Raw genomic sequence first — 17537 nt, 5'->3', positions numbered from 1 at the left:
AGCGGCCATGGCTCACGGGCCCAGCCGCTCCGCGGCATGTGGGATTCTCCCAGACCTGGGCACGAACCCGTGTCCCCTGCATTGGCAGGCAGACTCTCAACCACTTGCCGCCACCAGGGAAGCCCATTATTACTATTTTAGAAGTGAGGTAATTGAAGCTTAAAAGGTTGTTTTATACATATACATTATATGTATAAATATATAAAAAGGTTATGTGTGCATATGTATATATATATGAGAATATTTATATAGGCATATATATTTATATATAGATAAAGGCACACACACACACACACACGTGCACACATGGAGCTAAGTCTTGGTCAGAATTCAAATGCAGAGTGTGAGACCACTATGTTATGCTGCCTCTTAACATTTTATTTATTTTTTATTTATTTATTTATTTTTTGCGGTACGCGGGCCTCTCACTGTTGTGGCCTCTCCCGTTGCAGAGCACAGGCTCTGGACGCACAGGCTCAGCGGCCATGGCTCACGGGCCCAGCCGCTCCGCGGCATGTGGGATCTTCCCGGACCGGGGCACGAACCCACGTCCGCTGCATCGGCAGGCGGACTCTCAACCACTGTGCCACCAGGGAAGTCCGCTCTTAACATTTTAATCTAACATATTATTCCTGCTAAGAGTAAATGAAAGTCTGTAATTCAGCTATACTTCAACAAAAAATAAATTTTAAAAAAGAATAAATTAAAGTCAAATTTATTGTTTCTATTAAAAGTAAATAAAGACATTTATTGGATTCCTAGTATGTATAGGGATCGTTCTTGGTACTAGGTGTACAAAGTTGAAAACTTAACTACACTTGCCCTCTGGGGGTTCACATTTTAGGGGAGTCAAGGAGCTTTTAAAAGTTTATTAATCAATGACAAAATTAAGACTCAAGTATAAAGCACTACCAGTTCTACCCCAGTTCTACCACTGCATACCTGTGGACAGGTTAGTTAAATTTTCTCAATGCCAGTTTTATGTTGCAGGCGTGATGATGATGATGATAAAGGCAAATTATTGAGAACAAAGAACCAAAATCTAAACATACTTAACATAATATGTTTTTCACTTTAGGAAATCTTTGAGGTAATGATAGTAAAAATTACTACTTTGGTCCTTTGTGTTTTCCTTGTGCAGAATAGATACCACAAGGGTTGAGTTTACCATCCCACTGAGAGAGAATTGGGCGCTGCCATTCTTTGCAATTCAGATAGCAGCAATTACATATTTCCTGAGACCAAACTTACAGCCCCTTTCTCAAGTAAGTTTTTATAATACTTTGTATATATTTTTAGTTCTCCAATTTTATCTTAGAAGCTTCAGAAAATGTGATGTTCATCGTGTCCAAGTGCATGTTAATAGTTCTTATTCCATGACCAATTTTTTAACTTGAGTTAAATTAAGTTTTCTTTTTCTAAACCTGTTGCTACTTTGCAAAGAAAATGTTTTCATTTTTGATGTTAAAAATGTACTCTGCATTATCTGCCCTTAAACAGTTATGGCAAACCCACACAAAATTTCTGCAGAACTGTCAGAATTTTTAAGCCATTGCTCTTGAGATGTGATTTGGTGCATTATTGCCTCCATGATAATATGGAGTACACATACCATATGTGAATATTTATATGCAGAGTGTCACGTTAGGCTATTTAGAACTTAAATAACAAATGCAAGAGTTTTCAGAGCAACAGTGCATAGTTTTTCTGTTTGGTTTATAGAGATATTGGCTGCTCTTGAGAACACTTGTCTGAGAGGCTTTTTATTACTAGAGACATGTAAATTATACAAAGATTTTCTTTTTACAGAGGCTGACACTTCTTGCCATTTTCATATCAACTTTTCTCTTTAGTCTAACATGGCAATTTAATCAATTTATGATGCTGATGCAAGCATTAGTGCTGTTCATACTGGACTCCTTGGACATGCTGCCAGCAGTGAAGGTAAGGTTTGCTCTCTTTTCTCAGTTGAGATGGTTGTTGTTTAATGTTTTATATGATAGAATGAGCTCAAAATATGCACATGCTTAATGATAAAGTTGAAGCTGCTTCTTAGCTATAATGTAAATATGCTGTAGTCAGTTGAAGCTGAGTAATTTATGCAGCCTAGTTTGATCATCTTAATTTTTATTCTGCTTATTTTGCATTAAAAGATGGATTTATTTCGGGACTTCCCTGGCAGGCCAGTGGTTAAGACTCCACACTTCCACTGCACGGGGCACAGGTTCGATCCCTGGTCGGGGAACAAAGATCCCACATGTGGCGTGACCTTAAAAAAAAGATGGATTTATTTGGAGCACAAATGTCTAAATCAGTTGTCCTTTATGGAGTTGACTTAAATTTTAAAATATAAGATAGCTATTTTAAAATGTATTACTGTGTATTGTCCCACCTTTTTTCCCCCAAGGAAATCAATGGGTGTATAACAGCTTTTCTGTGGTACTTTGTAAAATTTTCATAGTAACATTTACCAGTACGGGATGTGAATCCCTATTGATTGGTCAGAGGTCACATATGAAATAAGGAAATTATAAAGGAAACCATTGTTTGTCTCCCAGTGTGTGCTGCTGTCATTTAACTGTATGGTTTTTGTCATGTGCAGAAATATGTTTTAATGTGTTGTATATGTTTTTAAGTTGCTCATAGTTACTATTCCAAAGTAACAGTAACTTAAATATTTTCCAACTATAAAATATTATCACCAGGTCTAAGGCAGCAATATAATCTAATAGAGAAGAGTTGTACTCACATATTCCATGTCAAAAGAGATGCAACAGTCTTTGGAAACTGACTGAATCTGAATTAGGAAACATTAAAGTCAACCAACACACATATATTATCTATCTACTGAGTCATAATAATAGGATAGGCACTATAGAAAATTCCAACCTGTATAAGACATTGTCCCATCCACAGGGAGTTTGCCATCTAGCTTGGGAAATAAAGATGTCTATACAATTAGAGGGATGTCTGTATATCTATAGATGTCAATTTGTAGTAACAGTAAGTGCCAGAAGTCTAGAAGAGGAGACTTCTTTTTCAGCTAGAAAGGTTTCACAGAAATGAGATTCTAGAGGTGGACCAAAAATGAGGAGACTAGAATTTGGATGGAGTTTGAGAGGGGAAGATATGAAGGTAAAATACAGTAAAGAAAGCAGGTGGATAAATGGGAAAAGTATGTGAAAAAGAATGGATACTTCTATGGGTATAGCTGAATCACTTTTCTGTATACCTGTAACTAACATATCATTAATCAGCTATACTCCAATATAAAATAAAAATTAAAAAATTAAAACTATTTTTAATTAAAAAAAGAAAGCAGGTGGATAAGCCAAAGTTAAAATGTGTATATATGTGTGTGGGTGTATAATATATGTATGTGTGTGTATATATATATGGTATTAGATAATGATAATAGAGCCCACATGCCTCTAAAAGCTGCATGTACAAATGAAGCTGAGTCTGTTGCTGTCTGTTTATATTTGCTTTCCTGTTTTGTAAACTCTTTATGCTTTGTTCATGGAGACTTGCAAGCTAAGGGGAAGAGGTGCCTAGATACCTTTGTATTTCTTCTTGTCATACACTCTTAGGCCAGTTAGTCTCTTCATATCTGATATCACTTTTCCCCCCTTTCTAACAAGTATGTTCAAAAGAACATTGTACATTTTAACATAAAAAATAAATTAATTAATAAATGAAAGAAGAAATAAAAATAAATAAATAATATTGAGCCATTTTGAAAATACATATATAAAACTTTTTTCCTAGTGTATAATTTTTCTGTAGTGTATTTTCACAGTAGGTATCAAAAGCCTAAGAAAACACGTATGTCTTTTCACCAAATTTTGACCTCTTGAAATTTATCCTAAGGAAATAATCAAACATGTTCATTTTAGCTGGACTGTAATAAGAAAAGTCTGGAAATGACCTAAGTCAATAGCAATAGGGTATTGTTAAACAAACATGTCTTAACTATGTAACACAGTGTTAGTTATATATAACCATTAGTTTTCCTTCTCCCTTTTTTAAAAATAAAACATATGTATAGAGAGAGGAAAGTTTCCAGAAATATATGCATTAAAGTATTAGCAGTCAGCTATGTGATTGATGCTCTTATTTTCTTTTTGTTCTTTACATCTCTTGAATATTTCTGTAATGAACATCTGTTTTTCTTTTTTTAAAAAATTGGAAAACAGAATAAAAGGTACTATTTTGGCACACACAAAAAACTAAAGAATAATACAGCTAATTTATTTCATATTCAGTTCTAAGCTTCGTTGAACTTTTATATTTGAAACTCTGTTGGCGTTAGAAGTAGTTAAAACTATCAGAATTAAAGGAGGAACAGTATTATAATGAAAGGATCTGGGTTATAATACCAAGTTGCTACTATCAACTCTGAAGATAACTAGCTCTTTAAACTTTGTCAAGTGATATAACTTCTTGGAGCCTTAGTTTCTTCATAAATTGGAATCACTGATCTCTAATCATATTGAATGGGAAAGAGTCAGAATAATTGATATAGAAAAAAGTAATACAAATTCAGAGCCTGATGTGGTGACAAGAAGCAATATCTTTTTCAGTACACGTCATCTTCTTTTCATGGATGATGGAAACTCTCTTACCATCAAAAGATCAAGTTTTCAGTGAGAAATGTGTACAGGGTTTTAAAATATAAAACAGAACAGTAAATGTTATTACTAAGCATATAATTCTGTTCGATTAAAGACTAAGAATGTGGAGACTACCTGTTGTGAAAACAAAACACATTAGTGATCAATGCCTAAGAGGCAATTTTAAAGTACTCCATATGGTTCCAGACAAAATGAAGGAAACGCACTTCTTATTCTTCCTACTAAGTACAATTAAAAGCCCTAGACAATATGTAAAAAACAAATATAAGAAAATTTTGAGAGGTGGAGAAAAGAAAGTAGACTACACCTGGAGACCTCGAAACCAGAGGAAGAATATGGCAGTGAGTTCACTGGGTTTTCTTTTTGCTGCATATATCTCAGACTAGGTACTGGAAAAGTCAGCAATCAGGAGAAACCAATGGACTCAAACCAAAAAAGCCCCAAGAAAAGCCAAAAGGACAAGAAAGGGTGAAGCATGAATGCCACGTGGAGAACCTTCAACTTATTGGTTATGAGACAGCCCTCCCCATCCCTCCCGGGATGGTGTCAGCAGAGAGCCTAAACTTTCATCTTCACCCAGCAGTAATGAGACACTCCTTTCTTCTGCCCCTCAAAAGTCAGTGGAGGTCAAATGTCCAGGTCACCCTGGACATCCAAACCCATCTGGAGATAATGAGGCAGTGTCCTTCTTTCCTCAGTGGCATGACGCTGGCATGGTGTCAGAGGAGGTCTGCTGACGCAGAAGATTTATATAAGATTCAGAGTTCCATAACATAATACAATACAATTGAAGATCATTTGTTAACCTGAGAACCAGGAAAATCTTTTGAATGAACAGAGACCATCAGCAGGTGCCAAAACCAAGGCACACAGAAGTTGAATTACCTGACAAGGAATTTAAAGCAGCTATCATAAAAAAAAAATTCTCATTGAGCAATTACAAACACACTTAAAACAAATGAAAAACAGGAACTCTTAACAGAGATTTAGAAGATAAAAAGAAGAAGCAAATGGAAATTTTAGAACTGAAAAATTCCAATAATGAAAATAAAAACCTCAATAGATGGGCTTCCCTGGTGGCACAGTGGTTAAGAATCCGCCTGCCAATGCAGGGGACATGGGTTCAATCCCTGGTCCAGGAAGATCCCACATGCTGCGGAGCAGCTAAGCCTGTGCGCCACAACTACTGAGCCTGCGCTTTAGAGCCCGCGAGCCACAACTACTGAAGCCCACATGCCTAGAGCCCGTGCTCCACAACAAGAAAAGCCATTGCAGTGAGAAGCCCACAGACTGCAGTGAAGAGTAGCCCCCGCTTGCCTCAATTAGAGAAAGCCCGCACACAGCAACGAAGACCCAATTCAGCCAAAAAAATAAATTAATTAAAATAAATTTTTTAAAACCCCAAAACTCAGTAGATGGACTCAACAGTAGACTGGAATGGTCAGAGGAAAGAATCAGTGAACTTGAAGACAGGACAATTTAGAAATGAACTAATTTGAACAAGAAAATAGACTGGAAAAAAATGAACAGAGCTTCAGAGACCTATGGGACCGTAACAAGAAGTCTAATTCATTTAATCAGAACCCCAAAAGGAGAGAAAGAGAGTGAGGCTGGAAAAAGTATTTGAAAAAAAATACTTTTTGAAGGAATGTCAAAAACTTCCCAAATTTGTCAAAACCTACAGAATCAAGAAGCTGAGCTAATGTCAAATAGGGTAAACCCAAATAAACCAATGCCAAGATACATCATAATCAAACTTCTGGAGAATAAAGATAAAGAAAAAAATCTTGAAAGCAGTCAGAGAAAAGTGATACCTATAGGGGAAAACCAGTTTGAACGACAGTTGGTTTCTCATCAGAAACCATGGTGCTGAAAGAATAGAATGGTCAACCCAGAATTCTATAGCCAGCAAAAATATCTTTCAGGAAAGAAAGAGAAAGCAAAACATTCTCAGATGAAGGAAAACTAACAGAATTTGTTACCTATGGACCTATTGTTAAAAAAAAAATGGCTAAATGAAGTTCTTGAAATAGAAGGAAATGATAAAAGAAGAAATGTTGGGACATCAGGAAGAGAGAAAAGGCAATTAAAAGTAAAAATATGAATAAATATAATAAACTTCCTCTCTCATCTTGAGTGTTCTAAATTATGTTTGATAGCCGAAGCAAAAATAATAATATGGTCTTATGGTTCTCAGTGTATGTAGAGGAAATATTTATGACAGTTGTAAATGAGAAAAGTAAAGGGACTTAAATTGAGGTAAAATTTCTACACTTGATTCAAACTGGTAAAATGTCCACACTAGTAGACTGTAATAAGTTATGAATGTATAATGTAATAACCCAGAACAACCACTAAAAATCTGTACACAGAGATACATTCAAAATACTATAAATAAGTAAAAATGGAATTCTAAGAATATTCAAGTTCAGGAAGGCAGAAAAGAAAACAGAAATGGAAAACGGAGTGAACAAACAGCAAATGATAAAATGGCAGATTTAAGACCTATCATATCAATAATAACACATATATACAATAGAATATTACTCAGCCATAAAAAGAAACGAAATTGAGTTATTTGTAATGAGGTGGATGGACCTAAAGTCTGTCATACAGAGTGAAGTAAGTCAGAAAGAGAAAAACAAATACCATATGCTAACACATATATACGGAATCTAAAAAAAAAAATGGTTCTCAAGAACCTAGGGGCAGGACAGGAATAAAGACGCAGACATAGAGAATGGACTTGAGGACACGGGGTGGGGGAAGGGTAAGCTGGGACGAAGTAAGAGAGTGGCAATGACATATATACACTACCAAATGTAAAATAGATAGCTAGTGGGAAGCAGCTGCATGGCACAGGGAGATCAGCTCCGTGCTTTGTGACCACCTAGAGGGGTGGGATAAGTAGGGTGGGAGGGAGATGCAAGAAAGAGGGAGGGGATATGTGGATATATGTATGCACATAGCTGATTCACTTTGTTATACAGCAGAAACTAACACAACGCTGTAAAGCAATTATACTCCAATAAAGACATTAAAAAAATTACATTAAAGGTAAATGATCTAAATACAACTATTTAAAGACAGAGATGGGTTAGAATAGATTAAAAAAGCACAACCCAATTGTTTTCTACAAGGAACTCACTTCAAACAAACAGTATAGGTAGATTGAAAATAAAAGGGTAGGAAAAGACACAGCATGCAAATATTAATCAAAAGAAAGTAGGAGTGGCTATATTAATATCAGGTAATGTAGGCATGAGAGCAAAGAAAATTACCAGAATAGTATATACTAATAAAAGTATTAATCCACCAAGAAGACATAGCAATCCTAAATGTACATGTACTAACCAACAGTGCCACAGTATATGTGAAGCAAAAACTGACAGAACGGAAAGGAGAAACAGACAAACCCAAAAAGAGTTGAGGACTTCAGCACCCCTCTCTCTCAACAATTGAGAAACAGACAGAAATCGTTAAGGATATAGAACTCAACAACACCATCAACTAACAGGATCTAACCAACATTTATAGAACATTCCACCCAACAGCAGAATACCCAATGGATTGCACCAATGGATTCAAACTAGAAATCAACAAAAAGATAAGGAAATTTCCAATATTTGGAAACTAAGCAGCACACTTCTAAATAATCTATGGGTCAAAGAGGAAGCCTTGAGGAAACACTGAACTCAGTGACAACAAAAATGCAACATATCAAACCTTGTGTGGTGCAGCTAAAGCAGCACTAAGAGGGAAATGTGTACCACTACACACATTATAAAAGAGGAAAAATCTAAACCATAACCAAGCTCCCACCTTATGAAACTAGGAAAGGAAGAGCACAATAACCCCAACTCAAGCAGAAGGAAGAAAACAATAAAGAAAAGAACAAAAATCAATGAAATTGAAAACATAAAAACAATAGAGAAAATTAGCGAAATAAAAAGCTAGTTCTTTCAAAAGATCAGTAAAACTACAGACCTTCATAATTCCCTTGGAGCATTAAACATTCAATGTTAGCACACTTTGATACCAAAGTTCTGATTCTCTGTGGCAGTACTTATGTTCTAGCCAGTTAAGAACATAGACTCTAGAACCAACTGCCTCGATTTGAATGAGTTGATATAAGTGAGTCATTTATCATACTCCCTGATATTTTATGAATGTTAAAAAATGTTAATCATGTTTAATTATGAATGATAATGAAGAGCATGAGTATGCCATTGAAGAAAATTTTGATTATTCTGTATAGGAAGAATGTATTATTGCTGCCTTGTTTCTAAACTCTGAACTATTAGAACCTGAGAAGGAACATCAAAAGTACCACTGGAAAAAAAAAAAAAAAGTACCACTGATAATCCACAACTTTCTAGTATACAGTACTGCTCAGTATTACATTTCTGGCTGATCACCCAGTGTTTCTCTTGAACCTAGGATATCATTACAGTTGACCCTTAAACAACATGAGTGTCACTGCGTGGGTCCACTTACGTGCAGATTTTTTCAATAAATACATACAGTCCTCTGCAGTTGGTGGAATTCATGGATGCAGAAGGCTGACCATGGGACTTGAACATCCAAGGATTTTGTTAATCCACTGTGGGTCCTGAAACCAGTCCCCCACGGATACCAATGGATGACTGTACATTTATAAAGCTGTGTAGTCTTGTAACACAGACTGCTCTTTGTTCTCTAAATACTCCTACTTGGTGTAAAAAAAGACTGCCAGCATCAAAAAACATCGTAATCCAAATAAAGACAAAAGAAGTTTTATTTTAAAAAAATGTATTCCTGAATGAGTCATTATGCTTAAAGAGTTCCTACAGATTTATTGAGGAAAATATTTACACCCCTATGGGAAAGGGAGCAAAAGATACAAATACTTCGTAGAAGGAAAAGCATCAAAAGGAATAAAATATGTAGGTATAAATTGAACAAAAGAAGTGCAGACTTATACCCAGAAAACTACAGAACACTGTTGAAAGTTTTAAAGACCTGCATAAATTGGAAAGATTTCCCATGTTCATGGATTGGAAGACTTTCTATTGTTAAGGTGGCAATACTCCCCAAGTGGATCTACAAATTGAACATGGTTCCTCTCAGAATCCCAGTTGCAGAAATAGACAAGCTGATCCTAAAATTCATATGGCAACTCAAGGGACCCAGAATAGCGAAAAAGATAATGAAAAAGAACAAAGTTGGAAGACTCACACTTTTCAATTTCACAACTTAGCTTCCAAGGTACAGTAATCAAGACAGTGTGATACAAGCAGAAGAATAGACATAAATCAATGGAATAGAATTGAGAGACCAGAAATAAACAGTCAACTGATTTTCAGCAAGGATGCCAAGATAATCATGGAGAAAGAGTAATCTTTTCAATAAATGGTGCTGTGATGGGACTTCCCTGGTGGCACAGTGATTAAGAATCTGCCTGCCAATGCAGGGGACAGGGGTTCAAGCCCTGCTTCAGGAAGATCCCACATACTGTGGAGCAGCTGAGCCCGTGCACCACAACTACTGAGCCTGCGCTCTAGAGCCCACGAGCCACAACTACTGAGCCCACGTGCCACAACTACTGAAGCCCCCATGCCTAGAGCCTGTGCTCTGCAACGAGAAGCCACCGCAATGAGAAACCCACGCACCACAACAAAGAGTAGCCCCCGCTCGCCGCAACTAGAGAAAGCCCGCGCTCAGCAGTGAAGACCCAATGAGACCAAAAATAAATAAATAAAAATTAAATTAAATTAAAATTTTTTTTAAAAAATTGGAAAACCCCATTTAAAAAAATGGTGCTGTGATAACTGGATATCTATATGCAAAAGAATGAAGTTGGACCCCTTCTTCTTACCATACACAATCATTAGCTCAAACTAGATCATAGACCTGATTTTAAGAACTAAAACTATGAAATGTTTAGAGGAAAAGATAGGAATAAATATTTATGACCTTGGAGTAGCCCAAGCCTTCTTTGATATAACACCCAAAGCACTAGTGACTAAAGAAAAAATTAGATGAATTGGACTTCATCAAAGTTAAAAACTTTTGTACCTGGAAGGATACCATCAAGAAAGTGAAAAGATGGGCTTCCCTGATGGCGCAGTGGTTGAGAGTCCGCCTGCCGATGCAGGGGACACGGGTTCGTGCCCCGGTCTGGGAAGATCCCACATGCCGCGGAGCGGCTGGGCCCGTGAGCCATGGCCGCTGAGCCTGCGCGTCCGGAGCCTGTGCTCCGCAACGGGAGAGCCCACAACAGTGAGAGGCCCACGTACAGCAAAAAAATAATAATAATAAAGTGAAGAGACAACTCGCAAAATATGAGACAATATTTGCAAATCATATATCTGAATAAGGATTTCCAGAATATATAAAGAATTCTTACAACTCTTTCAACGTTAAAATATGGACAAAAGATTAGATAGATATTTCTCCAAAGAAGATATATAAATGTTCAATAAGGACCTGAAAAGATGCTCATCATTAGTCATTAGGGAAGATTGGGAAATAATGGAGTACGGTAAAAATACTGATTGTTAGAATACAATAAAATACTATAGGCCATAAGTGTAAAGGGATTTAGAAGAAAATTAAAGACTACAAACAGCATTTGCCTATTCCTAGAATATATTTATACCATTGTTTGCTTCCTCTACTTCACATATCCCTGTTCTTCTTAATGTTATAAAGTTTAAAATGTTCTGTAATTAAAAGGTAAATAAAGAGTTACTATCTTCCTTTCTTAGATTGTATTACTTGATGCTAGGTGTGTTTTCTGCATTATTTATAACTTGAGATGTATCCAACTAGTGACCAACCTGTCAGCATGTGGGAGTCTCTTGATAAAAATCTGTTTAACCATCTAATCCTTGGTTGTTGCAGGTGACATGGCTGTATGGTATACAGCTAACAGGTTTACTCCTTGTCTGCATTCTTCAGTTTTTTAATTCCATGATTCTCGGATCATTGCTTATCAGTTTTAACCTTTCGGTGTTAATTGCAAGAAAACTTCAGGTAGGCCTTTTTTTTTGTCCTTAATCAAAGTAAACTTTTTTTTTTAATTGTGTGGTTGTTTAGACCTTGTTTTCATATATTATACAAAGGAAAATTTATAACCAAATTCCCACTAAAAAGCAGTAGGGCCATTATTTGCTTTTTTTGAAGTGCATGGTATAGCATTTGTTTTCAGGCTTTCTGATCTGCCATTCCTTTGTTCTGACGTTTATTATTTCTTAGAAAATTGGAATCTTAATTAAATTCAGGATTAGCCAGAGATACTTGTTTGACTGCCATTGGTTTAAAGTTGGAATAAAAGAGAAAAAAATGTTGACTTTTTTCATGTGTGAACTCAAGAGTGAGAAGGACATATTGCTTTGTGGAAATGTGTTTGTCACAGTCTTTGAAGTTGGTGGACACCTTGTTATTTGAAGTAGTAACACCACTCTTTCCCCCATCCTTCCATATCATATTATTGATTTTTAAGTGAGTTAAAATTAACTCTGTTTTGAGAATTTTGAGATTCCAAATAAATACCTTTAGAAAAAAATGGGACATTTCCTAGAATAACATGTTTGACATTGGCCTCATCTTTTGACTTTATTATATAATTAAAATCTCTTAAATTTACATAAAATTTAAGAGTTAGTTGTTTTTCCTTAATAATGTTGCAAAGCCTGTTTTCTGTCTTATAAGCATATGAGAAACATTTCTCATAAGCACTTTCATATCAAGAAGCTGTTTTGTTTTCCATTTTGGGAAGAATAAATACATTTTGTTATTAGTCTTTTGAGTGAGAGCTGCTATGGACAAATCTTCACAAAATTTTAAAAAACAGGCTTTTAGTTGACTATTAAAAACTGTACTTCTCATTTATCCTTTTAACCTTAATTATAAATAAACATCACTTATATTTGAACTGTTTAGATGATATTATATTTGATAATCCATAAAGTTATTTGAGGGTTATAAGAAAACTATTATGTATCAAAGAGCACAATTTACTTTTTTTATATAGGTCTTTTATTTAATGGGTTATAGTCTGTGATATATGAATCAGTGGATAAAAAGATGAATCAGTGGATCAGGTTCAGTCAGTATATGCTGAGTACCTTCTAAGTGGCCGACTCCATACTCTGGTTGAAGAGGTCTTTAAAAAAAAAAAGGACTAGGACACATTTCCTCATCATATGGAGCTTATTATTAAGTGATTCATTTACTATTAGAAAAAGACAAATTTTAAGACAATGTAACCTCATGAAAATTAGGTTATATTTTCCCTATATGTTGTGTAACCCAATGTTTTAAATTCTTAAGTAATCTCATCTTAAATGTTTATGAAGTTATATTAAAATTAAAAAATTGAAACTCAACTCTTTTAATTTCTAGAAAAACCTGAAAACTGGAAGCTTCCTTAATAGGCTTGGGAAACTGTTGTTACATTTATTTGTGGTTTTATGTTTGACACTTTTTCTCAACAACATTATTAAGGTAGGTTAATAAAATGACATATTTAATTTAGCATTACTAAAGAGTTACCAGTTTTACTTTAAACAGACTCAGTTTTACCTTTGTTTCAGTAACGGGATTATTTTCTTGATTTTAGTCCTTGATTTCTATTTGCTCTTAACATGTTCTACTTTGAACCCACCTTTTGAGTTATTAAACTTTTTAAAAACTCAGCTTTAAAAGCATTAAACAAGTATTTCTCTAAATTTAAAGCTCCTACTTTTTAGAGCGTTTTCTGTACTATGGTACTAAAAAAAAAAAAAGACATGATTTTTATTGGGGTAAGTTCATAAATAAACTGGGTTTACTGTCGGAACCACATTGATTAATTGAGATGATTTCGCCCCTCTGGGAAGGCTGGTCTCAGGACAGAAGACAGCTGCATGTACATGACAGACTCTTCTTCTGTAAGAGAATGGCAGTCTCTCTCCCTGTCTGTTGACTGTCAAAGAAAAAACAGACCCTTCACTCAGTCAGCCCACATTAAACACCTCCACTCCAGGTCCTTATCACTATTTTCTTAAACTCCATATAGTTCACTACTTATCAAAAACTTACTTGAGGGACTTCCCTGGTGGCTCAGTGGTTAAGAATCCACCTGCCAATGCAGGGGACATGGGTTCGAGCCCTGATCCGGGAAGATCCCACACGCCGCGGAGGAACTAAGCTCGTGCGCCACAACTACTGAGCTTGCGCTCTAGAGCCTACGAGCCACAACTACTGAGCCAGAGAGCCACAACTACTGAGCCCGCATGCTGCAACTACTGAAATCCACATGCTTAGAGCCCATGCTCCACAACAAGAGAAGCCACCGCAATGAGAAGCCTGCACACTGCAACAAAGAGTAGCCCCCACTCACTGCAACTAGAGAAAGCCCACGTGCAGCAACAAAGACCCAATGCAGCCATAAATAAATAAAATTTATTAAAATAAAGAACAAAACATTTGAGCAGAACAATCAGCATTTCTGAAAGACTGGCTGAAAGATATGCAGTCCATCCATTTCACCACTCTACATGTTCAGTTACCTGTGCCTGGATTAAGCCAGGAGAGAGCTACTTGTCTGGACCACTGTTTTTTGACTCCCCAAAGAATAATGCCTACTGAATTGCACTTGATGTTGTGCCAGCTACCTACAATTGGAAGAATTTTAAAAAATAGTCTTTGAGACTATTCGCTGTTTTTACTGTACCCATGGGGAAAATTTCTCTTGAGTCTCAGTTTTAGGATTATAAGGATGTCTCTTGAGCAACTGGTTTGTTTTAATCTTATGACCCTGTGCGTAGCATAAATGCTTTTACTTCCCTCTTTGTATTTGCTACTAGAATGCATGAGCCCGGATTTGTGGCTCATATCTACTGAATATATTTTGTGTACTAACCTCAGTTCTGGATTAATCTTATTTTCTTTTCTATCGTCATTTTTCTTCTGATACAATTTCTTCACCCATTTATGTTATATGAATTTTTGTAAGCCATAAATTAAAAATAAAATAATGTGAATTAAAATTATACTCACTAATGATAAACACTGGCATTTGTCTCTTCACCCCTTGAGACACCCCTTATTGCTGTGTCTTGAATTGTCTTTGAAAGAATGAGTCTTATATCAGTTGTATCTGCAGACAGAAAAACCCAAAGCAAAACAGGCTTTGTGGGCTATGTTCCTATTGGAGGTTTCAGATCATGATATTACCGGTTTTCTGATTTTAAAAGTTGTACTCACTGGGCTTCAGCTGTCTCCCTCTCCCTGAAACCAAAGAACCTCATCTTTTATCTATTTTGCACGTTGAACTTATGCCTAGATTTTGTTTGCAAAAACGATTCTGATAAAAAAAAAATAGGAATGGAGGGTGTTTGAAAATCCCTGCTTTTGAATGAAATAATGCCATTTGCAGCAACATAGATGGATCTAGAGATTATCATACCAAGTGAAGTAAGTCAGAACAAGACAAACACCATATGATATCACTTATATGTGGAATCTAAAATATAATGCAAATGAACTTATTTACAAAACAGAACAGACACAGACATAGAAGACAAATTTAGGATTACCAAAGGGGAACGGGGTTGGAGGAGGGATAAACTAGGAGTTTGGGATTAGCAGATACATACTACTATATATGAAATAGATAAACAACAAGTTCCTACTTGTACTTGTAAAGTACAGTGTACTGTATTCAATATAAACCATAATAGAAAAAATATATATGTATAACTGAATCACTTTACTGTACACCAGAAACTAACACAACACAGCTATACTTAAATAAAAGAATTTTTTTAATGAAAAAATCCCTGCCTTAGAATTTCTCAGTTCTAAGACCTATTGTAAACATTTACTAATTTTACACATACACACACATACAGTCCTATGAAATGCAGCGCTGAAAATGTGTATTCAATGGGAAATTATCAGAAAACCATGCATAAAGAACTGATAGCAATTTTTATTTTCTCCCTCCCCGATAGAAAATTCTTAACCTCAAGTCAGACGAACACATATTTAAATTTCTGAAGGCAAAATTTGGATTTGGAGCAACAAGGTATGACTGAATTTAAAGTCTGTGTTTGCTTTTTATATTAAATCAGCAGGGTCTTTAAAATGTAAGTTATCAGTTCTTAATTTCAGGCTTATTTTGAGGAAAAGTTGGAGGTTTACTTATCTTGTACTTGAATTTAACACTTTGCTTTCCCTTTGTTTCCTAGAGATTTTGATGCAAACCTGTATCTGTGTGAAGAAGCATTTGGCCTTCTGCCTTTTAATACATTTGAAAGGCTTTCAGATACTCTGCTTTTTTATGCTTATATATTTGTTCTGTCCATCACAGTGATTGCAGCATTAGCTGTTGCCTTCCGTAATCTCAGGTATGGCATATTTCAGAAATCTAATTCTATGCTTTAATGAACTTGTTCTGTGTTGCAGAAAAATTGCTAAATTGAAAATCAAAACATCAGATACAGAACAGAGTACAGTCATCTTAAAGGGGGAACGTACCCAAGTTAGCGTGGACTGTACTCTCAGTTGGTAAGGGTGGAGTAGTTAAGAGACAGTAAAAAGTAGTAGATGCCATGCACACAGGTCTGGGTTGAGGTCCTGGCTCGCATACTTGGGAACAATGTGATCTTTGAGCCAGTTATATAACCCTTCATTATTTCCATTTCCATTTCTGTAGAATGAGAGCACTAAGAGTACTTACTCTACAGGGTTTTGTGAGAAATAAATAAATGAAAATTACATAAAGTACTTAAAGCAGTGCCTCATGCGTAGAGTATATTGTGTAGATTTCAGCTATCATTAGCAAGTGTTGTTATTATTGACTTGTAGTCTCTCTGTTTTGCTCCCATTATTAATTTCCTGTGTTTTTCTACCTTTCTTTCTCCAGCTACCTTTTTTATTTCTCATGAACTGTCAAGAGTTAACCATTGTTTATTAATGTTTTGTTGCATCTTGTTCAAGGGCTTATAAAGTTGGAATGGACCATAATTATTAGCATCTACTAAAAGTCTTAAGTATTAGTTGACAGTGTTTTAAAACTTAGGATGTCTGCTAACCTACTTAAAAGAGAAAGTCAGGGAGTATGAAGAACACCTACATATCAAGCTGATGGAGGTTTTTGCATTTACTATCCATGTTAAATTGAAACAAGATTAAGTGTAAGAAGTTGAAGCTACTGTCATTTGTGGAAAAGTAATGAAGCCCAGAAGGAAGGCCTTTTCCTGTGTAGCTACCTTGCCAATTAAGGTGCTGGTGAGCTGTGATTCGCAGCCACCGGAGAGCTGTGCTGGGAGAAAGTCATTACAATGAGTCCAGATCAGTTGAGGTGTTTTATGATTATTAAGAATGAAGCAACACTGAACCATGAAGCTATTTCACTGACTATAAACTATTTTAGTATCTTTCAGAAGTGTTCTTTTTATACCGAGTCCAAGATAAAAATTTAGCCCCATGAAAATAGATGGAAATTATTCTAGACAGTGTAACTTAATGTTATTCCAGACACACCAGGTGTCGACAGGACTCTAGACGGCATGCAAAGCAGGAAGTTCAGTTGGCCTGCAGTGTTGTGTGAAAATGTCTGCCATGCTCAGCGTGAACCTATGGGCCGTCCTTGGAAGCTTATTTGGTATATGATTATAGATAAAGATTTTACCAGGTAGGGATATTAGGACTTTATTAGAGGAAAGCACTACATTAATTAAAGTCATTTAAGAATTATAGTGTCTCAATGTGAATTAACGTCTAAGTAATTTGAAGGATATATTATCAATGCCAAGTATTTAAAGTATTTCTACTTTCTAGTACTAGGAAGGATGGTACCATTACGTTTATACACCACATCTACATTGGTGTGTAGTATATAACTGAAAAGGATACCCTGTTCTATACTCA

The 17537-nt window shown here is 35.8% G+C and overlaps 1 protein-coding gene and 1 long non-coding RNA gene across 6 annotated transcripts in view; one reads left to right on the top strand and one right to left on the bottom strand.

Moving 5' to 3' along the window:
- Positions 1-17537, top strand: part of DPY19L3 (dpy-19 like C-mannosyltransferase 3) — a 74803-nt gene that overhangs the window by 33924 nt on the left and 23342 nt on the right. For all 5 annotated transcript variants that reach the window (XM_067720457.1, XM_067720458.1, XM_067720459.1 and 2 more), the window contains 6 exons: positions 1142-1265; positions 1810-1944; positions 11520-11651; positions 13023-13124; positions 15617-15690; positions 15854-16012. In XM_067720457.1, the coding sequence (XP_067576558.1) occupies positions 1142-1265; positions 1810-1944; positions 11520-11651; positions 13023-13124; positions 15617-15690; positions 15854-16012 (726 nt within the window). The remainder of the gene's footprint in view (positions 1-1141; positions 1266-1809; positions 1945-11519; positions 11652-13022; positions 13125-15616; positions 15691-15853; positions 16013-17537) is intronic.
- LOC137215346 (uncharacterized) overlaps positions 2120-17537 on the bottom strand; it is a 127753-nt gene continuing 112335 nt past the window's right edge. Inside the window, exons 4-5 of the long non-coding RNA XR_010939266.1 lie at positions 2750-2791; positions 2120-2269 (exon numbers count right to left, since the gene is read on the bottom strand). This is a non-coding gene — a long non-coding RNA (uncharacterized lncRNA). The remainder of the gene's footprint in view (positions 2270-2749; positions 2792-17537) is intronic.

This window comes from Pseudorca crassidens, chromosome 20 (assembly GCF_039906515.1).
Source record: "Pseudorca crassidens isolate mPseCra1 chromosome 20, mPseCra1.hap1, whole genome shotgun sequence".
Taxonomy (NCBI): Eukaryota; Metazoa; Chordata; class Mammalia; order Artiodactyla; family Delphinidae; genus Pseudorca; species Pseudorca crassidens.
The sequence above is the reverse complement of the archived record's forward strand: the minus strand, read 5'-3'. Positions and strand labels throughout refer to the sequence as shown.